Source organism: Neodiprion pinetum, chromosome 4 (genome assembly GCF_021155775.2).
Source record: "Neodiprion pinetum isolate iyNeoPine1 chromosome 4, iyNeoPine1.2, whole genome shotgun sequence".
Taxonomy (NCBI): Eukaryota; Metazoa; Arthropoda; class Insecta; order Hymenoptera; family Diprionidae; genus Neodiprion; species Neodiprion pinetum.
The window spans coordinates 23022368-23049844 of record NC_060235.2 but is presented as its reverse complement, the minus strand read 5'-3'; the positions used below and the strand labels follow the sequence as shown (position 1 = coordinate 23049844).

Below are 27477 nucleotides of genomic sequence, written 5' to 3'. Positions count from 1 at the left end.
CTGTATATTATTGTCAAGTAATCCGTGGTGCGAAAAACATTCAATTTTCATCGATTCTCACTTTACACAAGCGCTGCTGTTCGGCATTATATTGTTCGAATCGAAAAAGGTTATAAAGATTGACGATTAATTTTTAAATTTTCTCAAATTCCGGATTCAATTTTTTAAGAACTGTAATACAGGCAAAGGTTAGATTTTAAATAATTCTTCGAAGAAATCAATCCAGTTTACGAATGTTAGACTTTTGATTTACGTAAATTTTCGGATCACTCTGGACTTTTGATCGAATTTTTTAAAACTTTTCTAAAGGTCGAAAATTGATTTTTCAAATAATCCAGCTCAAAATATACAATCTTCTCAGTTTCTTCCGGCGTCATATGTACGTGAAATAAATTTCAAACAATCTGTGCTCTGTTTAATAATTTTCACACTGCAATTGGCTCGAAATTAATCTTCACGGCAGATAAATCAAATCTTCTTAATCCCCCATTCGCCCGACAAATTTCGAGTTTTCGTATATATATTTCCCTCTAAATTCCTATTCTTTGTCTTTTTCGAAATGTACTCCTCCGCAGGGAGTGAAGAGAACCGGCGGTATATAGAAGGTCGAACAGGAACACGGTTAAAGGGAAAAGGGAAAAGGGAAAAGGGAAAAGGGGGCGAGCAGCTCGAGGGGCGAAAGACATACGTTCGACTCGTTCTATTGTTTAATTTAAGTGCCAAAGTTTTCAACCGGGTTAAATGGCGTATAAATTCGCAAAATGATCGGGGGATAAAGCCGAAGGTACTGTATATCCAGAGGGTGGCGTGATGACGTCAGACTAGACCTCAGAGAGTCCACTCGTAATAACAACCCACCCCCGAAGAAAAAACCAAAAGGAAGCTGAAGAAGAAACGTTTTTTCCTCGCCTTGAAACCAATGATATCACACAAATATTCACACCGGAAATCACCTTCGAAACTCGCCGTCCGACGCATTTTTAATCGCTGTACGTATTCAGAATGCATCTTCGTTTGCCTGTCTTTTGGCGATGTGTGATGAGTTTCACAGAAAACTCCCGGTATTTAATATCATTACGTACGTTCGATTGGTTAATAGAGGTATGCAACGATTTTAGAAATCAATTGTGTTCGCGTGTGTGTGTCTGTTAAAATTTTCATCCTCTGTATGTATAAGTTTTACATGTATACGTATAAGTTGTATTATTATATTACAATCTTAAAAATCTGTTGCACCCAAGCGGCTTCGACGCGAAGCGGAGCGGCGGAAAGTTCGCTAATTCGATAACGAAGTTATTAATTATGAGACCGCCTATTTAGCGTCTAATGTACATATATACTGTATATATGTACGTCTATATACGCATATATATGTATAAACTATATATATATATATATATACACCTATATATGGGTATATATGTATATACACACACTCTTCGCTGAACACTAATTTTCCATTATGGAAACATTTATTCATCACCTTAAACCGCGTGGCGGGCTGGCTTGCAGCTGACTTCAACCACTTCTTCTTCTTCTTCTTCTTCTTCTTAGCGAAACGTGTATATATACCTTATAAACGGTACAGTTTATATACCTGTATATAAAGTTAAAAACGTGTCCATCTTGAGTGAAGAATTTCCCAGACTGAGAGATCAGAGTTATTTCAACCTGAATTCGATTTTTCCTAATTGCTTTTATTTGTTTTTATTATGTCAATCCTATTTTCTAGATCACAGGGGCAGTTTCGTAAACTAGGCAAGAAAAAAAGAATAAAAGAAGTCGAAGAAACGAGGCTGATGGAGTAATCGACGAACGTATCAGAAATTCCGTGTCAAATATACCATGCTAAGATCAATGTGTGTACCTATGCATATGCGCGTAATGATGTATTTTGTATATTGTTACGTACATGATATGTGTTTGTAGGGAGGAAGGGGGAAAACTTTCCGTTAGGGCAGAGCAAGTTGTAGGTGAATTCGAGAGACAGAAAAGCCTCGTTGAAATTCTATTGTCAACGGTTTATCACCCTGCAACCCCCTGCCGCGAGTTAACAGGGATCCATCCACTCCGCTTCCCCTTCTTCTTCCCATACTCCACCACCAACGACTCTGCATCTTCCCCCATTCAACGTTTACACGTTTAACGTGTTATAATATTATACCTATACGCATTGTTCGTTATCGCCGAAGCAGCAGCAACAACAACATCAATTCCCATCCCAGAAACTCAGGGGAAACTCATCACGTAAAAGTTTTCATAGCTTGTGCTGCAGTGTTTTTTATACGCGAATCACGTATTATCGATCAATGTAAATTTTTACGGCGAGAGTCGTTTTTTTTTTTGTCTTTCTCCTCATATTTTCCGTAATTCGGAAAATCATCGAGATTACGGAATAAAAATTACGAATGCAGTATGTTGGGTTGCCTACCACTGAAGGGAACAAATATCGGTAATACAGAGCTACCGAGTTATCGGTAGGTTCTTGCGAGTCAGCTGGAACTGCTCATGCTGCTAAGTTGTCTGGATTTGGCCAAGCTGTTGCTACGTTGTTTATAACACGTGCTGAAGAGTTCAGTGATCGCGTCCCGGAGTCACGTTAAACCGATAAAATGACCTGACTTGACTATGTCTCAGTAGATCTGTTTTACCGATATTTGTTCCCCTTAGGGGCGGGCAATCCAAAATTAGAACGTTGTATACTTGGAAACACTCGATATACGGGCGTAATTTATTGTTTCTTCCGTTTTAATTTTTTTTTTTTAAATCTAAATCCGTATAAGTATCGTTGTATGATAGTGTGTGCGCGCGCGCGCGTGTGCGTGTGTGTGTGTGTATTTTTACCCGTACTGGTATACGAAAATCGGCAAAAATTTCGTAGGTGAAATGATTGCGAGAAAAAAAAAAACATCATTGTGTACACATGATAACTCCGGTGAACATTTCGATAACATTCGTATACATTTTTTTGTCCTTTTCTTCCAATGCGTAAGTCATCGATCGAGAAAAAATAACAAAAAAAAAAAAAACGAAAGAGATGTTGTAATTTTCTTTTTTTCGATTGTGTTATGAAAATTCGAACAATGAGCTTCGAAATTATGCATTTTGTTCGAAATTCATCTTTTTTTGTTACAATGGATGTTGGGTTTTCTACAGAACCGAACCGAGAGTAAATGTTCGCAACCATTCGTCGAAAACAAGAGCCAAAAAACCACAAAAAGGAAAAAAACACTAAACCAAATACCGATCCAATTTAAAATTGGCAGGAGGAAGAGGAAGAAGAAGAAAAAAAAAGGTAAATTTTCAGCGCGCGCCTCCACTCTTAAAAATGAGAAAGAACGACGAGAGTAGAGAAGAAAAGAAAAAGAGATAGAGAAGAGAAAACGAAGAAATTGACTTGGAAACAAGATGGAAGCAAAACGGCGATGGAAAAGAAGTATAAAAGCGAAGAAGTAACGACGATCGGGGGAAAGATAACAGGGGGTGGACGGGGGGTAGGGGTGGAGGTATAAGGCAGCCGCGAATCTTTCACCCCGAAAGGAGCCTAGGGGTGTATTCGGTCAGGGTTCGAACTGGCTTATATAGCGGCGATCGATTCGCTTTATTTAATCAGGTCCAAAGGGAGGAAGGAAGGAAGAACGGACGGCGAGCAGAAAGGTGGGGGTCGGATTCCGGTGTGGGCTTGCAGATCGATCTAGGAGCGACGTGTCGCGCCGCGAGGACGAAGAGAAGGAGGAGGAGGAGAAGGGAGAAGAGGGAGTCGGTCAGCCCAGGACGAAGGATAAATGAAAGGTAGAGCTATAATTTCCGGGCTCACCTTGTGCTTGTCAACGTGCAACGGACGCAGGTGAGGGTCGAACAGCAATTTGTCCGGCTCCACGTTTATCGGGCTCTGCCTTCGCCCTTTGCTGCACAGCGACCATTGCGGGTTTATCAGGCCCCAGAACGACGGACCTGAAACAGTCAAGTGCACCCTTAGCTCAAAGCAGTCCTTTTTACCGGTGGCCGTATACATTTGCGGGGAAAACCGAAAAGTTTGCTTTCAAATCGACAAAATTTATCAACGTACGCTTTTTTTTTTTTTAGGAACAATACTGTACAGTATGGAATCAAATTCTTATTCATCTTAAGAAACATAATATCTTGTTTACACTCTTATTCATAATTTAACATAAATAAATCGGTTTTACCTTTCAATGTTATACATAATATTTACGCCTCATTAACCGTTACATTTTGTATTTTGAAATTAAGTGTTGATTGTTTTGGAGGACAATCTATATGCACGATAGATATCTTCATTAAATCTTGAATATGGTTTTTTTTTTTTTTGTTTTATTATTCTGATGAAATCTGTGATAAAAATGTTTTTATTAAACGAAAGGAGCAGGCTGTTTTTCCTGCTTCGAAAATATTTTCGCTTCAGATTGAACAAAGGGATTCGAAAAAGGTGCATATTACTATTGTAATAAATAAGACATAGTTTTTTCTTGTGAGTGGAAGTTCTTATTTTTAGGGAACAACGTGTCGAGTCACAATATCGAATTCCGTACTCAAAACATCCTCTCAAATCATCTACTTGTTCAAGTGGTACTTGACAATTTTGAAATTCAAGAAAATAGAAAAGTCGAAGTAACAAAATGCTATGTAATTATTCTTACGATTCTACACAACGACTTTCGGAATTTTCAAAACCTCCAAACTGTATTTTATTCTTTTCGAAAATTCGTCAAAGATGTGTAATAATTCTACTCTTTCACCTACACCGCATTTTTTAATTTCTTTTTCCAAAGATACACAATTCACGTTAAGAGGGGAAAAAAAAGAAGAATCGATCGATTGCATTACTGATGCGTAATTTTTTCAATTTCGAAACTTTTCTTTCCTCCCGCTTTCTTTACCGTCAAATTGAGAAAGTATTCTCTCAATAAAGTTCGATTAGATCAACCTAACTATTATCTTTGCACATTATCAACTCAGCGGTTTCATCTTACCAACTTTTTAATCAATTATATTATCTTCTCTCAATACGCACTTTAACATACTTCATACAAGAACTGGGGCCTGAACATAGAATGCAGAAAATAAAGAAATTGAGGAAAAAAAGTTATGATAATAATCTTTCTGTCGCTCCCCCGATTCTCGGTTCCCGCGGTTTGATTCCCGAAGGAACCGGGCATACACGGGTATGAATAACGGTGGAGAAACTTTTCGAAATGCACATACATACATACATATTATATACATGTATACATATGTGTGCGTATGTATATGTTCGGGATTTGTACAAGGGTATACATCAAATATCAGTTTTGCCCGGCGAAACCGCGGTTGGAATGTGAAATTTTTATAATCCAGCACGCGAGTCGAACTCTCGAAACTCTGGCAAAAATATAAAGGAACCTTGTGGAAAGAAGGAAAGAAAAAAAGAAAGAAATAAGGGAAGAAAAAATACACTTTTCACTTTTCGCGAAGGCTAATTCCCTCCTCGGACACACCTGGGGGACCTGGTTCCCTTTCTTCGGCGTCTAGTTCTCGCTGCAATGGTCTCATAATGTTTTAATCAGATTTCGGGGGAAGAAAAACATCGAAAGGGCGAGCGGTTGATTCTTCAGTTCAGCCCAGGAAAAGTTCTCTGCATTCACTTCGTTCGCCGAGCAACGCGCGGCATATAAGAACGAGGCTATGGATTATTGCCGAGGCAATCTTCCCGGATCCTTATTCTATAGTATACATATACCCACGGTTATACCCGGTCCGTTCATTTATTCACTCGTTCACTTATTGATAAATATTATACTTTACACTCGGGAATCGAACCGAATTATGAGAGTGCAGGGAAAAAAAAAATAGAGCCAGATATAAGAAACAAGGTATATACATATAGAGTGAATTGCTAACGACATAATGGTCAGTCATCTGCTACAGTTCAATGCGCATGCGCTATAATCCGAGAGCAGTTGTTTGCCAGGGTGACCAACCGTCATAAATTTAGACGACAGTTCGCCGCGATATGTGTAACCTAAAAAATATTGACAGCTGTCTGTGTTGAGCGCAACTGCCAGCGAAAATTGTCAAAATTTTCGAGGTTACGTTCATGACGGTTGGTCACCCTGACAAAACAACTGCTCTTGGATTGTAGCGCGCATGCGCATTTAACTGTAAAGGAAGAGGATCCCCGTTCTATCGTCAGCAATTCATTCTGTATATAATGAGTATGCGCGAAAAATTGGCACGATTTTATACGTCGCCGAGATTTGAAAAGGCTGACATTAATTTGTAGAATATTATATATGACGGAAAAGGGATGTGAAAAGATTGCGCAAGATGGATGTCGGGGGTTAATTTCATTGGAGCTGAGAAGCGAGTTTTCAGACGAGAGTGGGATTTGATTATTTTGCACTACGGGCGGCGGAGAAGGGGGAAAATCTCTTTCCGACTTTTTTCTATTATTTCCCCATCATTTGTCGCTATCAATCGATTAGCCATCCCGAGGCGAATAAGAATCTCGACGTTTTCACCCGGCTCGGCGTCATCAATATCCTCATTCATTATTGTCTTGACAGGGCGGCGAGGGTCCGTCACTCCCGTTTTCACTCTACTCTCTTCTTCTTCTTCTTCTTCTTCTTACTTTTTTTTATTCTTCTTCTACTCTTGGCGTCCCGTTATAAATTCCTCCCTATCGTTGTAAAGATTCATAGGAATTTTCTATAACATATTCGATAAAATGCGTTTTTTTTTTTTTACCTTCATGTATACATCCTCGAAAATTTGTATGGACACAAAATATCCAAAGAGGAAATGACGATATTCCGGGATTGGGACGCGGAATTTTGTAATGCGTATCGAGCAGAGAAATCAAAAGCGATTGTATGATATCCTTTCTTCTGTTGAATTAAAATTAAAATATTAGACAAAAATACCACAGGCTTAAAACTACAATAACGTGACCTGATACGTACTTATACATTACAAAATCTTTAAAATTCAATTCCTCGTAACATTTGCATATATCTTTTATGGATGATACATAAAAAATGTTAACTAATTATTTTGTGTTTCTTTATGTTGGACACATATTAAACAAAAATTCTAAATGGACAGACCGAATTTTGACAGCGTGACGATATGAACGAATCATGTAATTCTTAAAGGAGGTTGGTTACCGAATATGGCTACTATGTTTTATCGATTTTATTACAATATGTGACGTCCCATTAATTTGAGCACTTATCAAATAATATAAAGTAACAGATCCGTAAATCGAGACCTCATGTCAAATCACTTGAAAATTATCAAAAAAGTCTAGAATATAATTCGTCCGATTTCACTCAAAGATGGCTAATTGGCTCGATGTTTCCATTTGCCGATGATAACCAATATCGTTTCAATATTACGAAATTAAATAACCACTGATACCAAGACAATGGAAAAAAGTGTTCACGTAAGTTTGTAGAAAACAATAACCTGAACAAAACGTATCATCGCAGAGTGAAATCGACGAATCAACTTTACTAAATTTCTAAAACAATTTCAAAGCGTTTCGAACGAAAAGCTTTCGTTTATAATTCTAGTATTTTATACTTCCATATTTTCAAATAGATCCTCGCAGTCTACGAATGAAACGAATTAATAAACGGCAAGAAGCAATCTTTTCAAATAAAATCACACTGCAAATGTGCTCGCAAATTTCTTCAACACAGTAAAGAGAGAAACACTTGTTCTGCAGAGCTTTCACTCCCATCTTTCGCACCCTCGACTTTCGACTCTCGACTCGAGTCTTCAGTTTACTTCATCTCTGATCCGTGATTAGAATCAGTGCCAACATCACCGTCGTCGTCGTCGTCGTCGTCGACTTTTCTTGCGGTGTTGACGAGACTCGACGAGACTTTGGGGTCGCGATGGGGGCGAGAGAACCGAACAAGGGAGGAAAGAGGAACTCTCGTGGCTTTTACCGCGTCCCAACCAGTTGAGCTAAGTGGCGAAAAGCACCCCCGACGTTTTATCCACCCCGAGACACGCGCCTCTGCTTTTGCTATTGCTTTCGCTTTCGCTTCTCTTCGTCTCCCGGCGAATTACAGCTCCGCATACGGACGGACAGGCAAAAATATATATCCGTAACTGGATATCATGTACACTCAAAATTTTCGTGTCTCCACCTGTGCAATGTCGGAGGTTTTACTTTTACGTTCGCAGTCGATAATTTCACCGTTTTTGGTTTTTGTTTCTCATTAATTGTAGAAAAAAAGATACATTGAAATGTGTCGCTGATGCTGAATAAACGTTAAACTTAATTAAAAAAGTCTCTGCGTATACTGGACATTTTTTTAAATACACAGAACTCAAACCCTGAATGACAAATTTCAACGAATTAACAATATCAGAGAAATCACATTATCCCAGATTTTTTTTTTTTTTAATTAAAATATCTTCATTACTTGACCAATTATGATGAACAATGGCTTGTTTAATTTGTAAATAAATTCCCCGCAAATGATCTAGGTTAGATTTAGTTAAACAATAACAACAGCGATGTTATCTTTTTGAATCGTCAGCTTGTTAGAAATTGTAAATTATTACAACGATTCCAAACACTCGAATCCGATTTTTATTTAAAAACATGACAAGCTAAAAATAAAAGAATGTATCTGAGAGAAGATTAGTAGGAAATTTATTCGCGTTCGGAACAAGCAGTTTTTCACTAAAATCTGAAGACTGTTAGGAATTTTTCAGTAAAAAAAAAAAAAAAAAAAAAATAGTAAAACGTGTTCAAGTACGGTTAAAAAGTAGCGTTTTAAAATTGTTTTCCTGTAACACGGATATTTTTTTGATTCGATACTTTAATCCGATTAGTTTCAGCTCCGTTTAGTGAACTTATAAATTGTCTAATATTTACGCTGGCCTAGTTTCGCGAAAATCATCTTTCGGTCATTTTAGTTTTCTCAGTAATAATAATTTGTCTTTCACCCTGAGACTTACTAATCCAGATAGTTGGTTCAGACATATCATTTATTTTTTCTACGCCTGATAATTAATTATTGGTTGCGGAAATGTCTCGTAAACTTTGGTAGAAAAATGTGACACGCGTTATCTTGACTTCTCAGAGACATGCTGGCCGGAAATTTTCCACCCCTAGGCGTGTAGCCATCCTATGCACGTGCCCGCAAAATGTATTAATGTATGCATATGAATTCCGAACGGCGAACGCGACGAAAGAAAGAAGGTATACATAAATATAGAGGGGATGCTTTTAAACTGGAGAAAACCCGGCGCACGAAGCTCGGTGAAAAACATCTTAATTGGACTGAGCGCCCTACGGTTCTCCCTCAGAGTGAACGAAGCTCGCTACCCCTGAGCTTTCGTCATTAGAACCGAGTCTATTCGCATCGAATGGCGCCTCGGTCGCCAAAAAATGTTCCACGTGATGCAGATGCAAGTGCAGATAATGCTTCAGGGCGAGCAACGGATTGCAACAATTATCAAAAAAACACAGCGAGTATCTCTTTTTCACTTTTGCTTGCCCGTATGCGAGGGGTGAATTTCCCAGCTTCCGTATGCACGAATGCTCCGCGCGACTCGTGTAATCGAGATAGGAGTATGAAGAGTGGGGGATTTTCATTACGAATCGGAAACTGCACAATAGGGATCAGATTCTCATTTCAGGTGGGTATAGAATTTTCCAAGTTCGAAACACTCGATTCGGTTCGAATAAACGGAAGAACTACGTATAACTATGTGCACAAATTTCTCCAGGCTAATTAGTAAATTGTCGGTAAGTATTTGAGGCATGTCGAAGATTAATGAGAGATACACAGAGAGAGAGAGAGAGAGAGAGAGAGAGCGAGAGACGAGGCGGGGAAACAGGGATGAGTTGGGATCTCGAGGTGTGAAATAGGTAATAATCAGACCGTCTTCGGTCGTACGGAGGATATGTAGAACAGAGAGATCGCGATGATGGTTGGCAGAGTAATTGAAGCAGGTGTCGAATGAACTTTGCAGCGAGGAAGGAACGGGCGGAGAGGGAGGAAAGGTAGAAAAGGGGAGGGTAAGGTTCGGCGAGGAGCTTGTTAGCCTTAGCCTCCCGCCGCACTTAATCACTTTTGCTAATTGCAGAATGATTGCTCGCGGGGCTTGAAGTTTCAATAATAGGGTTGTTTCCTTCCTTCCACCGCACCGACAACTTGCCGGGGGTTTGGCCTCCGCCTCCCGCCTCCAGCTGCAAGCTCGGGCACGTGATAAATGTGATAATGGTCTTCCTCTCCCTGCCGTGATAAGAAAGTAATCACTACTCCTCCGCGTGGTATCCAATTCCCAACCCCTCGACACTCCCGATAACCTCGCCTCGCTCCTTCAAACTCACATCGCGGGGTCGCCGTCCAAGTATTAATCCGATTTTTTCATTATAATACAGAAAAGTCAAAAAGTGGTCGGACTTTAACTTTTTTCTGACGTAGGTACTTTTGGTCTTGCGAGATTTGGGAAAAATCAATGTTTATGTCGATGGTTTGGGCTTCCTAGCCTAACCTAACCCAACCTAACCTACCCATAATAAGTATCGTGACCTGAGTTCGTTCAACCTGAGTCATCCTGACCCAAGTTCGTCTGACTCAAGTTCGTCTAACCTAAGTTATCTCAATCCACCAGTAGGTTTTTGATCAGTTCAGAATCATCCAACACGTCTAAATAACTTGTCTCTGGAGATCCGATTTTTAGAAAAAAATCACGGCGATTTGCATGAGACACCGATGACAAATAAAAGCAAGGCATTGGTGAATAGGTGAGTCCATTTTGAAGCGAAATCAGTCACTTGTTTTAAGGATTTTCGAAGCACCTTTGGTCTGATTAAAATTTTTTGGCAGTCATTTTGTTGAGAAGGCTTGCATTTTGTTATTTGTCATTAAGATATCATGCGAATCACAGGTTATGAAATTCAAACCATCGTCAACAATCATGCATTTTTACAAATCTCTAAGACTAAGAGTTTGCTGGAAAAAAATAAGAATCTGGACAGTATTTAATTTTTCTGGATTATTGGAAATCTAGTTGTACCGAGGTTCTTCCATTCTCAATTTGTCAAAAATTGATACTTTTCATAGATTTTATTACGAGATGATTGCACGTTGTGTATTCGTCAAACCGTTATAAGTTCTTCAGCCAATAAAATCCTTCTAAAATTATAAAAATAGAAAGTACTGGAATTTTGCACAAAGGCTTGAATTTCAATGCATCGATTGAAATCGTCTCCGTGTTGTCAAGAATTTCGTAAATTAGTTCGATTTCATTCTACGATGACTTGTTAGTTTTCAGTAAAACAGTTTTCTGTACAAAGCCACTGAAACAGATGTCCTTTTCGTTGTAGAACATTTAATTCAATGTTGCTATCAAACATTCTTGCAATGTTGTAAAATTAAATATTCTTCGATGCCATTATGACGAAAATAAAGTGTCCCAAAGAATTTGTAGACAATAGCATTCTGAGTAAAACCAGCCAATATAGAATGAAATCAAACGAATTTCAATTCATTTGAATCAAAGCATCGATAATTAATTTTTTGTTTTTAACCCCCGTATTTTACATTTTAGTATTTCCAGAGAGATCTTGATAGTTTGGAATCATAATCTGACGAACAATCAATTCAGGACTATTTCATAATAAAATTAATAAAAAGCGTCGATTTTTGGCCAACCAACCTCTCAAAAATTCCAAAAAAAAAAAAAAACGAGAACTCAATAAATGATGAGTCGAAGCTTCAAAAGTTTTTGCGCCATTTACAAAACTCTAGAAAATATCCCGCTTCAATAATCGCCAATAACGAAAGCTCTGGATTACGAAAAAAACATCTACATGTGAGCGTAAAAAATCCTCATTACGAACAATTCCAGTTGAGTTTTGACGATCGAGAGATATTTTCTCGCGGATAATGCTTTCGGCACGATATACCTTTAATAAAAAGCTCGTCTTTCATACAACGTTCGCATGACCGACTGACTGACCCTAATTACACCCGCAAACACCGGCAGGCACTCTCCAAAGTTTGACAAAATATCACGGCACACACCCGGAACGGCAGTGGTTCGAATAATCGTTAGCCCCGTCAGAATGGAATTTAGATTCCTCTGTGTTTTACCCTTCTGACTTTCCTGCCCCCATTTTAGGGCCACAATTATTTGGGAGTCAACGTATCCGGGTCTAAAAATCGTGGACTAATATCCACGTTATACACTTTTTTGATCTTCTTTTTCAAAAATTTTCATCGATACAAATCAGCATTATATTTTCTCATATTCGAAATCAGTTTTGATTTGACCGTAAAAAAAAAAGCCATCCATATTTATGTAAAATTATTTGCTTATTAAAATCCAGGCATTATTTTTATATAGTTCTGTCGCAGTTCGGCAAACTTTTACGAATGGAACGAAAGGATTGTAAAAAAAAAAAAACCAGAAAATAATTTATACTGAAAAATGGTAGACGGGGTGAAATTAATACCACATATGCAGAAATAGTAATCTGGAGAACACGAGACGACGGTTTTTGCCTAGCTCATGCTGAGGGTGAAATTTGCACCCCTGTTAAGTTCATTTATCTCGGTCTGCCGCAGCTATATGTTATACACAATATATATATATTGTATAGATGTACAACGCGAGTAGGTGTAGATGCTCGTTCTATTCGCGAACCACCCCTGCGTGTTGACCGTACGAATTGAAATAAATGAGATTATTTAAATGGCGTAATTTAACGGTGCAGAGGATGACTGTGCATCGCATATATACATATATATATATATTACATATACATGACCAGATAGAAGATATGTACAGAAGAAAAGGAAATGTATAAAAGAATAAAGATACGCCAAAAATTGATGTATGATTTTAAAAGAGAAGAAGAAAAGAAAAGTGTCATACCCTCGATGCCTGATGTCCCTGAATATTAGACTTATTTTGCATCATCTGCTACATTTCATGGATTGATATATCGTTTAGGGACTCTTTTTATGTACGTATAAATATTTAACAACGTTTATAATTTCATTTCAAGTCGTTCTTATATTTCACTCCAAATATTTTATTATCTCTTACCCGTTTTCGGGAAACGCTCATTCTTGTTTACGTTAACCCTATAATCGAATAATATCAAGGGAAGACTTGACCCAAACAGGTTTACGTGCACGTGCCTACCAGAAGGACCACACCATAGAACGAGTGGTACACGGAGAGACAAATTGTTTCCAAAAAGTTCTATAATTGCTGACATCTTAGGGACATATCGGCATTTCTCGCAATATTTCTTACGGTATAAAGAAAAATCGTTATTTGAATACTACGTTTTATTAGTTCACCAGAGCAAAAAGTAATAAATGCGCATCGCTGGTTATAATCCGCAAGTAGTAAAAATGAAATTAGTGAAGGCTACTAAAGAAATAGGAATAACGTACTAGCGAATTAATATTTCTTCCATCAAAATACTGATGTAAGTTCCCCGTAACGAACAGGAGTGTAGAGTGGATGTGATACATCTTGGGCTAACTGTATCGGAATACAACACAAGTCGAGAAATTGTATTAAAAAGATTCCCAGCAGGAATAGTAAATTCATCGACGAAAATTTTCGACTAAATTCGATACTCACCGAGCTTCGTAGTTTAAATTCCATGCTGACCATTGATTTTTCACGAGATTTGAGTTTGGCAGGGTTAACTTCGCCTGCGCTCATTATTATATATGGCTACACACAGATACGTAGATTCTCGCTAGCGCTGCAAATTATCATCAGGTAGTGTATAACGAACCGCGTTTATAACATGAATATGTAACTGGAATTCGTCCGGACTACCGAGCGTACAGCTAAGAGTAACAAGCAAGGTATTCCAGGTCGATATTTCCGATTTGATTTCTTTTGTAATATGTTACAGTAGACTGAAAACCAAGTGACATGAATTTTTTTTTTTTATCTGCCATTAAACACTTTAAGGGGGTAAAACTACCCTCCGAAGTGAGGCATGTCAAGGGGCGATTTAGCGGTTTCACCCGCAAGAACATAATATTTTTCAACCGATCCAACTGGAAAAGTTTTCTCATAACGAGAAATGAAAAATGTAATTTTCTCAATAAGAATAAAAAAAAAAAAAAAATAAAAAAACCCGCCAAATCGCTCCTTGACATGCTTACCTTACTTTCGAGGGTTGTTTCACCCCTTTAAAGTGTTTAATGGTAGGTAAAAAATACCTGTCGCTCAGTTTTTGGTCTACTATAACATATTTTTACAAAAGAAATGAAATCGGAGAGATCGACCTGGGATACTTTCCTTGTAAGATAGGTTAGATCGAAGCTAGGTTAAGGTTAAGCTTAGATAGACGAAGAAGTGTAAATACGTAATACTAATTGTCACATTCAATGTAAATATAATATCTGCCGTCCATTCCCCATATGTATACCATACATACGGTTAGTAAAAAATGGATTCAGTAAATTGATGCAACTAGCAGACGCTGTAAAATCTCTTTGAATTAATGCTGTACAATTCTGCCAAAATTTACTGGTAAAACTTGCAAAAATAACGTCACATTTTCCAAGGCACGATGACAAATTGCTTGGCGCTGCGATTTTCCCATAGCAACTTGGAGTCACCACTGCTAATTGTAACATGTTTTACCATCGTTTTTATTGTTCTTAACTTCTCACAAGAAGCTTGTACCGTTGTCTACGACTGAATAGTTATGATGAGTTTCTGATTTCAACATGCTTGCCTAGGCAGCTCCTACACACTCTGGAAGTATGTCCAGATTTAATATAAATGTATACAAGGCAGGTACCAAAATTCTTACCCGCACCCGTGGGAAAGGTGGATGCAACGAACCTAACACGCTAGTCCCAGAGGACAGGGGTAGTTCAGGGTGAATAAGAAGGCCCAGAATATTATCTCTACATATGTGAGAATCTTCCGTATTGGTTCAACTTCCATAAAAATGGAAGGAACCAATTAGAAAGCACGTTAGAAAACAACACGCTGACGAACGAATTTCTTAAAAGCGTTCCGTTGATTAGAATCAGGGCAGTTCGAAAGCGTCATCTGATTATAGCGGTCCTTCGAAAACCTTCGATCAGAGCAGTTCGTAAAATATCCTAAATCAAGGCAAGTCCTCTAAAATAAGCCTGATGAAATTTCGTACTTGTCTCCTTATCGAATAATACCATTTTCACAATAATATTCAATAATTGTAACTTTGATTCAGTTGGATTTGAATAAACCTCATCATTGTGTTTAATTTACATTGCGAATTAACCTAATTAATTACCTTCAACGTGAATAAACCAGACTTGCAAACCTATTAAACTGTCTCCGTACCAATTTTTTATTATATCCACTGGCGCCCTATTTGGCATTGGTGAATTATACTTTTTTCTTTTGAAACCTCTCCATGAATCCACACTGTAAATAACAGGTTGAAAGTGTGAAAATAAACACAATTATTAGAAGAAATTTCATTCATTTAGCCAGAGACAATAATTCAGCTATCGCAGCCAGAGCAATCGTGCGTAAATTTTGTCAGTCAATTTTATTAAACTCCGTACTTTTAGAAAAAGTACGAACAACGTAGCAGTTTATACCATATCCAGTCACCGCCGGACACGCAGAGCCGCCCGCAGCGCGAATTATCAAGATCAACGAAACGTAAATGGCACCTTTTTCATCCAGCAGCTGATTCCCTCTCAACACGAGAGCATAACCAAGAGAGAAAAACTCATCGTTCATTTCAGGCGAATCATATTTAAGAACCTTGTCTCAAAACGAGTGTTAAATTATTGTGGTGATTTGATTCTTCCGTGAACAAACAATAATCAAACTAAACCGGTCACAAAAGAAACATGTGAGACGGAAGAAAAAAAATTTCTGTCAAACGGAAATTCTTCAAAACGCATTTATATTATGAGACGGACAATGTTTTAATATTCTGCGATACGTCCATTTTGTATCCTTCCTCCGTTTCCATTTAATTTTAATAGTTCTCAGAAAAGACAAATTCGTATTCATACAAATCTAAACGGAAGAAAAAGTCTAGATAGCGAAATTTCTTTCCATCATACAGTGATTGGGTACGTATAATAATGCTTCGAAAAATTTATTCGCTCGTGGCTATTTCAAAATTATTATAATGTTTGGAGGTGAGAAAGATAGAAAGAAAACCGACCATCGTTTATATTCCGTATCAGCCTTCGCGTGACGCCATGTATCCATCTGTGTGTCTATACGTACACCTACGTATGCATGTAACGTAGTTACGCGACAGGGTGGATGGCAGGTGTTGAACGGTGGTCACCGTCTCTCCTTCTACCTCCTCCTCGTTTTGGTATGCATGTATGCATGGAATATGTTCTCTCTCTCTCTCTCTCTCTCTCTCTGTCTTTCTCTCTTTCCCCCTCTCTTCGTCTTTTCATCCCCCTCTACATGTATATCCAGGGATGCGAACGAATCTCCCCCTTCCGTTCCCCGGAATCCGCCCCGCAAACACGTTGGACGGGAATTCCCGTCCGCAAGTTTAGGGGTACACCACATCGGCATCGATATGCTGCGAATTTCCTTCCCCTTCCTCGCCGTTCTTACCCCCAAAATCGACACCTGGACATCCCCGCGTGCCGATCGTATACTGCAGTGACCGCCGGACAAATCCGCCTACTGCACCACCGGCTGAAGCTCCGATTCCACGTACCCTTTAACACCCCCAAATCCGACCGCGAATATCGCATTGCCCGAATTCGACCCCTGGCGAATTATGGGGAGGCGGGGAGGGAGGGTGAAAGCAGAAGTCACGATATATCGCGACGGGGTATAAGCGCGTCTGAACATAAAAATCGTGCTCGTCGTTATTTTGGAATTCGTCGAAATTCGACCGGGACATTCTCCAGATTGGTTCCAAATAAACGAAAGAAATCTCTCCAAAATCATGCAATTTTTCAATGTCAAATATCACAGCGATTCCTTGTTGACACTCGTCGTAGTCGGACGTGCTTACGCCCGTTTTATGCCGGTCACTTTTTACACGGTAAGTGACTTCACGGCGACATCCGTATGCGGTGGCTAAGTAGGACCAAGCAGTTACAACGGGACTAATAACCAAATAAAACCAAACATTAACGAGACAAGATCACGCGCTGGTGACGATGGCCAGAAAACTACCATTCGCGATGCAAACATTCCCTAGCTGCGATCGCAAAACCCACTAAAAACAATACACTTAACAACAACGCAAGCAGAAGATGAGAGACAAGGCGAGAAATATTCAACGAGCCAGTTCAACAACAACAATGTTGCGAACACCGCAGCACCGCCTACACAATGGAATAACAACAGTGAGTCCCAAAAGGTGACTAACACCAAGAAGCGACTCGGAAGCCCAAAGGATGACAACGGAAATCTCGAACAACCAAGGGTGAACGCGACTACTATGGCTGAGTAATACTACTGTCGAAACAAATAATAGCTTACTTTCAAAATCCACCCCATGTAGACGACATAGAAACCGATTGGCAGAACGAAAACGAGCCAAAACCATCCCCGATTAATGTAACGGGTGTAACAGAACTACTAGATCAAATAGCTAAAGAGGACTGCACGCTAAAAGCCATGAACGGGGAACAGGTCAAGATCCAAGCAAAGGAAAAAAAAAAAAAAATAACCTATGATCTGCATGGATCTAGAACCCCGAGAAAACAACAAAGAAATTTATAATATCAAACTACTTAAGCACACCGTGGTAGTGATCGATTTACCCCGAGTCATGAGGGAAATCCCACAATGCACAAAACGTCAAAGGTATGGGCTTACCAAAAATTACTGTAGCCGGACACCAAAATGCATCGAGTGTGCGGGAAGCCAACGTACCGAAAAATGCTTCCTTTCGACATTTTTATAATGATACCGAAAGTCGATATTTTTGTTTTTAAATTTTGTATGTATTTAAAATAGTCTGAGAGTTTTCGATTTTAAAAAATAATTTGTTTCTTTTTTTTTTTTAAATAGTCAAGAAGAAAGATGTGCTATCGACTTGAATTTCAATGTCATGTCATTTTCAATTCTTGTTTACTGAAATCCTTCGATATCTGTATTACAGTGCAGTGAAAAAGTAATATTTTGAAAGAAATAATGTATAGTTCTTTGCTTCGTATTCTTCTATCTTTCTGTACATTAAACTAGTTGTGAAAATGTATATTATATTACTATTATTATAATACCTATTAGGTACGTGCACCTTGAATTAATTTTTTATTCATCAACCTTTGAATAAGATGTTGTGAATAATTCATTTCCTCAGCTTCACACCCAATGTTTATAATAGCATACAGATGAGTATTATAAGCAACTAGAAATAAAGACGAATAAATAAAAGCTGGGTATCATAATGTATAGTAAAATACGGGAAATATAAGTGTCACGTTATCGAATTTGCGTGCATGCGAAACATTTGCTTTACAGACTTTTTGGAATGCAGAAAATTGAGACGTTATAGAAAAGAATTCTGCTATACTCTTATTCATTAAATTCCGACGAATATTTCAGCTTTCAGCTTTTCCATTTCTAAATTTTCTGCACATCAAAATACACCTATAAATTTTTAACAATTTCGGGTTCTTTCAAAATTCCATATTCCCACTCTTGCATTTTCTGAACTTTCGATATTTTTACCACCACCCTTATTTAAAAAAAAAAGTCAAACAAAATTTACCGAAATGTAGACAAGCTTCGTTCATCCTTTGATCGGACTCGAAGTCAGTTCGTAACCGTTGCTGCGGCTAAAACCGGCAAACCTTTCTCTCAGCCCGTCGAGTCGCGTCGCGTCGGTTGTAACAGCGTGTTTATACTGTCCGGGATTGGGTGTATTACGAGCAACACGAGCAATTATCTTAGTTAATTAACAAATTTACAACCATGAAGTTGTTGTAGGTACCCGCGCAACGGTTGCCGCAGCCTCCCTCCACTCCGTTTTCTCCTAACTGGGGCTAGTTCGCACCGCAATTTTCTAAAAGTACCGCAACTACGGTCTGACGGTTCAATTATTCTCTATTTCGTCTATTTCATTTATTTTACCATCCTTTTTTCTTTCTATCCCCCTTTACTTGTATACAAAGTGAATTCCTAACGACTGCGCGGTCCGTCGTCTGCTAAAATTTAATGCGCACGCGCTACAATCCGAGAGCGGCTGTTTACCAGGGCAACCAACCGTCGTCAACGTAACCTCAAAAATTTTGACAGTTCTCGCTGGGAGTTTTGCTCGACACGATCGACTGTAAAAATTTTTCAGCTCAAATTCATGACGGTTAGTCATTGGTCATCGTGGCAAGCAGCCAGGATTGGGAATGGTCATAGTGGTGGAGCTGGAAAAGCATGGCTGAATATTACGTGCACCGAAATGTTCATCAGTTTATTTACAATCAGTGCTCACTTGTTTAACTTTCATGGTATTGAGAAGAAATTTTATCTACCTTTCCATTTTATTTAAATGACTTTTGTGCTTTAATAATTTACTTAAATTCTGACTAAAACTGGTTTCTTTTTCGGCCACCAGATGTCACAACCAAAGTGATCAGTTGGCAATTATGTATGTGCATATAGGTATGTATGTACGCATGTGTTTGATTAATTTTTTTGTCCGACGATATCTTGAGAGCGAGTCTTCGAACTTCAATAATTTCAGCCTCAGCCGTCGCGAATTTTTTAAACTTGGAACTGATTGGATTTTGGCTTTGACCTGTTCAATACTATTCAAATTATTTACATAACAAAATTCCAAAAAATAAAAGAAAAATAATGAATTCTAGAGAACAGATGAATGAATTCGGATAAAAATTGGTACAGTCAAATTTTTTGGGTCGCTAATCACGAATCTAAAGTTAGATTTGAGAAATTTAAATTCGACATATTCAATATACTGATAAAGCTAAAAACATTTGAATTTTGATGAAAAGTTCGTACTCGAAAGTTTGATAAACGGCCGATCACGAATCTAAGATCACATTTGCGAAATTCAATGTGGTGGAAAATAAATCTGAAATTATTCGAATTTTGGCATAAATTAGTAGGTGGAGGTTTTTTGGGTCACCGATGGCAATTCCAAGTTCAGACTTGCAAAATTTGTAAAGATGGATCCGTAATAGTAATTGAATATAGAAAAAATCATCATACTTTCATGTAATATGGTACGTGAGGGCTTTTAAATCGTTAATGACGAATCTAAATTTGTAGTTCGAAATTCGAATTTGATATTTAGGTTTTTTTTCTTCGAACTCGGAGGTCACGGCCAGCCTAAAGCCGCTTGTTTCTTATATTTCTCGCAAACCGGGCATGTAATATTTTCAAATCTGTTTATTAGAAAATATTGGAAACTCATTTCTTCCGTTTCTCTTAATATTCTTTTGCCCACCCTCTGAAAATCTCGAAAGTCTGTTTTCCGATGGATTAAATTCAGCCAATCCCCGCATGAACTAATAACAACAGTCATATTATTATAGTTGTAGCGACGATGCGTGCGCCTCGTTCATGGCACGTATAATAATTCGCGAGACTTCGTGGTTCGAGGAAAGTCAAGAAGTCAAGTGGCTCTGTACGGTAAGGCTTAATATGTACCTACGTAAGGTAATATAAAGGCAGCCGACGAGGCCAGGCCGAATATAAACATGCAAATGCGTCGAACCGTGCAGCCCTCGGTTTCTCTAACTGTGCACTTTTATGCCATGAAAGCTAGAGGCGGTGTAACCTCTGATCTCCAGCCTAGAGGGCATCCGACATTGCAAGCAACGTCAAACGAGAAACAGCAAAAATACTAACGACGAAAAAATCACATTACCGGTACTGCTGTTCAATTAACAAAGAAAAGAAAATTAAACCAAAAAGTCTTCGTCGTTCCAGTTTCAACGAGGAAGTGAAAAATCAAAGATCAAAAATGGTTAGCGATTAATTACGATAAATAAATATTCCCAAAGTCAAATTTTTGTTTCAATTTTTTCTTTCATCAAGGATTGTTTTCGTACGTTTGCTTCATTTCGCAAAAAAATCCCGTATCACAGCAATTTTCTTACGATTATACGAATGTATGCATGTAAAAAAAGTTTTTAAAAATAGCAAAAAAAAAAAAAAAAAAACTCGTCCGTATGACGCGTGACGACGAATCACTTTCAGCTCACGCGCGACCCCGTTGCATAAGGCAACGCGAATATATCAATCTGCTTCCTGGCTCTGCAGACCTTTCAGTAACTCGCAATGAATACGATTATCTACATATAACTTTGCGCGTGTGTGTGAATATGTAGACATATGTTACATATTTCAAGATACATCCGGTTCGATTCTACGGAAATCAGTTCCACAAAGCAAATGTTCTAGAGAATAATATTTTCTGTATAATAGACTCGTTTCTACAGAAATTTTTTTTCCACAAAGGAATTCGAGATTCGCATCAGAATAATTCTGCATGATTTATTATACACGAGAATTGTTCTGCGGGAAGATTGTCCTACAAAATATTTTTCTACAGAATATTTTTCTATATAAATTTTTCTAAACAATATTTTCCTACAGGTTGTGTATAACAACACACATGAAGAGCAATCGTCGAATTGTCAAAATCATAAAATCTAAAGCTCGCTCGGGATCGGATGCCCAGTGTAGCTGGATTTTGTGCTCGTGCGCTCGCTTACTCGTTATCAGTGTTTTACCAGATGATACGAGATTAATGAGACACCCTTACGCCCTCGCTGCTCACAAAAAAAAGAGAAAAAGAAAAAAAAAAAAAATCAAAATTTGAAGAAGAAAAGAATGCGCAAACCGGGATTTATATACCCAGTGAATTTTGTTTGCCCTCGCTTCTGACACACACTATACATGTAGGTACATGCATTAATTATTTCTTCGACACACAATTCTTCGCCATTTTTTCCCCTTCTCCTAAATGCCTGTAACATAATGATACTTGTACAATAATACAATTGCTTTATACATATGTGTCTTATGGAAAAAATAATAAATAAAAAAAAAAAAAAAAAAACTGAGGGGCCGATCAGTTGCAATGGCGAGGTAAAACTTTGTGGCATATAAAACTACAATGGCAGTGAGAAAGTAGAAGGAAAAAATCAATGACACGTGAGATTGTAACGTGTTTTGGACCATAAGAAGAATCGAGTAGCATAATAACGTTGCACAAACATACGAACATGTACGCGTACGCACGTATACATGTGTATTGCATTTGCTTGAGTTTACGGGGCATTTCACGCGAAATCGACCAGGATCTGACCCTCGACCTTTTGGATTTGTTACCCAATTTTTTATATCGTTGTTCCAGCTCAAAAGAGTACGAAAATATTTTTCCAACTTTTTCAAGTAACTTTGTTTTACCGAAAACCAACACGTCTTTGGACTTAATTCAAAAATATCAAAAAAAATTCTCAAAAATCTTGTGGCAGTTATCAAAATTTTAAACCTGTACCCAGAATCAGCTAGCATTCGCTTCTACTTTTTTTGAGCTTTTGAATGTAGAAATAATGAAAAAAAAAAAATCAGATTACTTAGGTTGCCGTTCAAACATATTCATACTTAGCCCAAGGTTTGAAGTCATTTCTATTTGCGTGTTGTTTTCAATTGTTTTTCCTTAAAAAGCTGAAAAAAAAAGAGTTGAAGCGAACGCCGGCCCACTCTGGGTCTGAGCTTAAAAATTTCGATGACTGAAACAAGATTTTTGATTTCCTTATCGATTTCTAAATCACGTCCAAAGACGCGTTGACGTTTCTAAAATCCTAAGTGAAACAAGAAGTAAACTCAAGAAAATTGTGGAAAAAAAAAATCCAGTACTTTTTAAAGTTGCGTTAACAATATAAAAATCACTGTCAAAATCCACGAGGTCAAGGATCAGACACTGGTCGATTCGTCGTGGAATGCCCCATACGAATACAAGCAGGAAAGACATAACGTTGAACGCATAATAAGTTACGACCGATCCGCGGCGATCGGGCTCGGGGTGAAAAAGGCGGGAGAGCGGCGGTAGTTTTCCGCAACCTTCCGTGTAGGTATTTTTTACGACGTAGTCAGGAGGGCGGAGGGTGGCAGGGCAGGGAGTTTGGCCTGGGTGAACCGAAACTGACTGCGGAGCTGATATATATATATATATATATTTATATATATACATATGTATATATGTATACACAGCGACCAGCCGGCCGACACAACTTCTGCTTTTTAAGGTTACGAGGTACGTATAGTAGGTACGTAGGTAGGTAGGTACGTGCATGTATATTGCACATACACGCCGCATATCATGTATAATCCGCGCCGGCGGAAGAGAACGAGTGCAGGCGGCGCCAGCCGTTACACCCCCTAACTCAAAATTCACCCCCGACGATCCGCTGCCTACTTCTTCCCGAAGGAACGCGTTTCGCGCCTGACGAGGCAGGGTTCCACACCCCACCCTCCTCCCAGTTTTAATAAACCAAGGGAGAAAAATGAGGGAGCCGCGGAGAGGAGGGGACGATCGGGTAAGATGGTCAAAATATATCTATACGTACATGCGAATGTGTATATACATATAGGTATACATGTATACGGAAGGAAGGAAGAAGCGGAAAAAAGAAGAAGAAGAAGAAGAAGAAGAAGAAGGTAGAAACAAAAGAGAAGAAAACACCGAGAGAGAGAAAGGAACATTTGTACATGACGGAGATTAAAAAATTCTCCGGTACATGTGTATGTATATGTATATGTATATATTATATATGTACAATATACGAGTAGGACGATGTGGGGGAGGATCGTAAGTTTAAATTAAGAAAATTAAGAAATTTTCGACGGAAAAATGTTGCCCCTCTCCTCCCCCTTTCTATTCTTTTCACTTTTTCCTCATTCGGCAATGTAATAAACGCGCGTGGTAATGTAATAGTACTTTGTGTATATGTATCATGTATACATGTATACACGTGTATACATATACAGCCACCCTTTGCAGGGTTGAAAAATTCTTTCTTTCAATTTCAGTTGTTGCTTTTTATTTGGGTTGCTCGCATTTTTTTTTTTTTTTTTCTTTTTAATGATATTGTTCGCGTTTCCGTTCCGGTTTTTTTTTTGTTTTTTTTTTATTGTTCTACCATGACATACCTGATATTCCGTCGTAGGTCCACCATTCTTCCCAGCTGGCTTGGGACTCTGAAATCAGATAAATATGTGATTCTCATTAGTGAATGTCGCGTGAAATTGTAAAAATTTCATAAATGTAGTTAGAAAATTTGTTCTTTATATTCATGTATATACCATTGCTTTATATTTCGAACAATAGTAGATATTACGGTTTGCTGCGGTTAAAATAATTTATTTAACACTATACGGGTCACTCAAAACTAATCAAAGTATTGTGACATTTTTTTTTCTTCAACTCACGATGTGAAATTTTTACTTTTTTTTACATACTGCACAACTGACGATATACCGAAGGAATTGAAAAACAAGAAAATTTCGTTTGAATATGAATCTAAATTATTATACTTGGCATAAGCAAGAAAATTTTCTTTCAATCCGATAAATTTTTGTTTCGAGCTGGGACAACATTCCAACACGTTCATATATTGAAACTATAAAAGACATTTTTTCTGGTTGTATTAGCGTGATTTTTTGCACACCGTTTTAATAGTTGAGAAAAAGAAAAAAGAAAATCTGCAATCGATATGAGGGTATAAAACGAAAAGCGAAAATGGTGCGGCGAAAAAAGTGGATGGGAATAAGATTCGCAGTTTGAACCGATAGGAGCGTGTACCTATGAAGCACCATGGGCGCATAATTTAAGTTTTCATCTTGGCTCAAGAAGAGCAGCAGCAGCCGGAGCTGCAGGAAAAACATGCGATTTAAGCTGAATTATCAATTTCTTTTTCACCCTATACCTAGATATAAAACCGGCCGTCTCGCTGGCTGCGCGATAATACAATTTTACAAGAATACAGCTGAGGGAAAAATGGTTGAAACGATAAAGAAGAAGAGGCGAAATACCTCCGGAGCTATGGGAATGAGGAGGAAAACAGGGCGAGGAAAAGGAGGGGAGGGATAGCATAATGAGAGTTAAGGCGATAAATAAACAGCTTTTAATAATTCAACTGCGATACATAATTCAGCCAGCCCTATCGTCGAGGGGGATGGTTGGAGGAAAAAAGAGGGGCTGAAAAAGAAAGAGAGAAAGAGAGAGAGAGGGAGAGAAAGCAGGCTGCTCTTGGTCTCGCTGGAAAATTACAATATTTTTATGGCCTTCAATCTGTTACGACCACTGGCTGCCGAGAAGACGAGGAGGAGAAAACCTGCGGTAAGAAAATGAGAATGGGAACGAGAACGAGGAATAAGAAGCCGGCTGAACAGGGCCGCATTATGCGAACGCATAGAGCGGAGAAAGGGGTGGGTGGAAGATCGAGAGGGAGAGGGAGGGGGGGGGGGGGGAGAGAAAGAGAGAGAGAGAGAGAAAGAGGAAAAAATTGATATATTGATATATGATGATATATTTCATTTTGTAAGTGGGGGTAAATATATAGAAGGATCAGTTGGTTAGTAAAAGAGTCACAGTGTCGAATTTTCAAAGACGCGAAAATATATGCAACAGAATTTTTTCAATGTCGAAAAGTCCAAGTGTAGAAAAGTCAATATGCAGAAAGATGAATTATAGAAAACCAGAATATAAAATGGTTGAAATTCGGATATATTCTTACATTCATTCTGACAATTTTTTATTTTGGTCTTTCTACGTCCTGACTTTTCGATTTTGCGGACTTTCCATACTTGAAAAATTGTATAAAATATAATTTCACATTTATAAAAATCGATATTGTGAAAATATTTTTTCTCATTTCTCGGTATCTCCACCAAAATCCTTTTTTTTGCTATCCTGTGAAAAAGCTCTCGACAAGTTTCAAGCCTGGCTAAAGAACAATAACGCCGCCGCAGGGTTTTTGATGAGATAACGTAAGTAATAAAAAAATTGTTTTTTCTTTCGTTCTGTTTTCTCGTTCGTTAATGAGGAGGAGAAATTTGAGGTGGAAAAAATAAAACGTTTTATAAAGGAAGCGGAGGTTGCGGTGCGGCCCGTCCCTGCGGCATGCGGATAGCGGAAAGCTCTGCCCTCGTTCGCTGAATAAATTTACGTACGTTTTGTGAAAATTACCGCCGTTGTACAACCGCGCAATACCTGACCTATTGAGAGAGACGAAAAAACGAGAACGCGGGGAGAGAGAGAGAGAAAGAGATACGTATACGGTTACCAATCACGCCACACGAGGTGATAATTTCTGGCTAAGTGCCGTAGTTGGCGCGCTTTTTTTTTTTATTATTTTTGTTTCAAGATTTCGTACATTTTGAAATTTTCTCGAATATTTTTCAAATCTTCAAAAACCGGTAATTACACGTGTATATTTAATTTAATAAGTTATACATAACTCGATTAATTGATTTCCATGTATAATATATATATTTACAGAAATAAATTGATCATGTATGTACCTATAGAAATCATACACATTCGATATGAGTTTATTTCAAGTATGAAAAAATCACATCCATTATACAATTTCTAATAGATTTTTAAGCGAATGAAACGAAAAAATAAAATAGTACTACAATAAAAACACATCATTGAAAAAACTAGACTTTTCTTACTCTGCTGTAGCAAGAAAACGAATTATCTTATCACGCGCAATTTATAAAGTCCATACATAATTTTCAGAATTCAACAATGTTCATCTCTGCCGAAAACCTGAATTTATATTTTAAATTATTCTAACGGTTCGGAAAGTTAGAAAATCGTGAAAAACTTGATAGAGGAGAAGACAGTTTTTTTTTTCTTTCTAAATACATCGTGTCAGTTAATTCAAGTTGTGAAATTTTTTTGAACTTATATAACATGATCACCGACTTGAAAAATGGTGAAAATGTATTTTTTAAAGTGTTTTAATTTTTTTTTTTTACATCACACAATTGTTTTAATCAGAATAAATAATTATCTATATCAGTAAAAAATGGTGACAATAGTTTCTTGACAGCGCTTCAATTGTTCTAGACCCATTTTTCTCATATTCAGTAATCGTTCGTCTTAATTAAGGTGAAAAAAAAAACATAAAATAAAAAAACATAACAACAATTGGTTAAAATTGCATTTTTCACAACGTTTCGATTGTTTCCAAATTTTGTTTCCCATTTTCATAGTTGCGTTAATCATTGATCCGAAGAAATCTCACGTCATCGTCAACTTGAGAAAGAGAGAGACAGATAGAGTGAGAGAAATCTCCGGAAGAAATGATTACACATGGTAAATAATACCGTGCATGGAAATATGAGTATAACTATATCATGTGTGATTGGAGGGTGCAGTGGATATGGATATATTCGTTTGGAGCAGGGTTCGCGGGTAAATGGGCGAGGTGAAAGGAAACGGTTTTCCGCCCCACTCGACGCCCGCGTATAACGCGA

At 38.0% G+C, this 27477-nt stretch overlaps 1 protein-coding gene across 8 annotated transcripts in view; it reads right to left on the bottom strand.

The window, feature by feature from the left end:
* CARPA (Carbonic anhydrase-related protein A) overlaps window positions 1-27477 on the bottom strand; it is a 93206-nt gene that overhangs the window by 26873 nt on the left and 38856 nt on the right. For all 8 annotated transcript variants that reach the window (XM_046624655.2, XM_046624653.2, XM_046624658.2 and 5 more), the window contains 2 exons: window positions 24139-24186; window positions 3818-3954 (listed from right to left, as the gene is read on the bottom strand). In XM_046624655.2, coding sequence (XP_046480611.1) covers window positions 3818-3954; window positions 24139-24186 — 185 coding nt within the window. The remainder of the gene's footprint in view (window positions 1-3817; window positions 3955-24138; window positions 24187-27477) is intronic.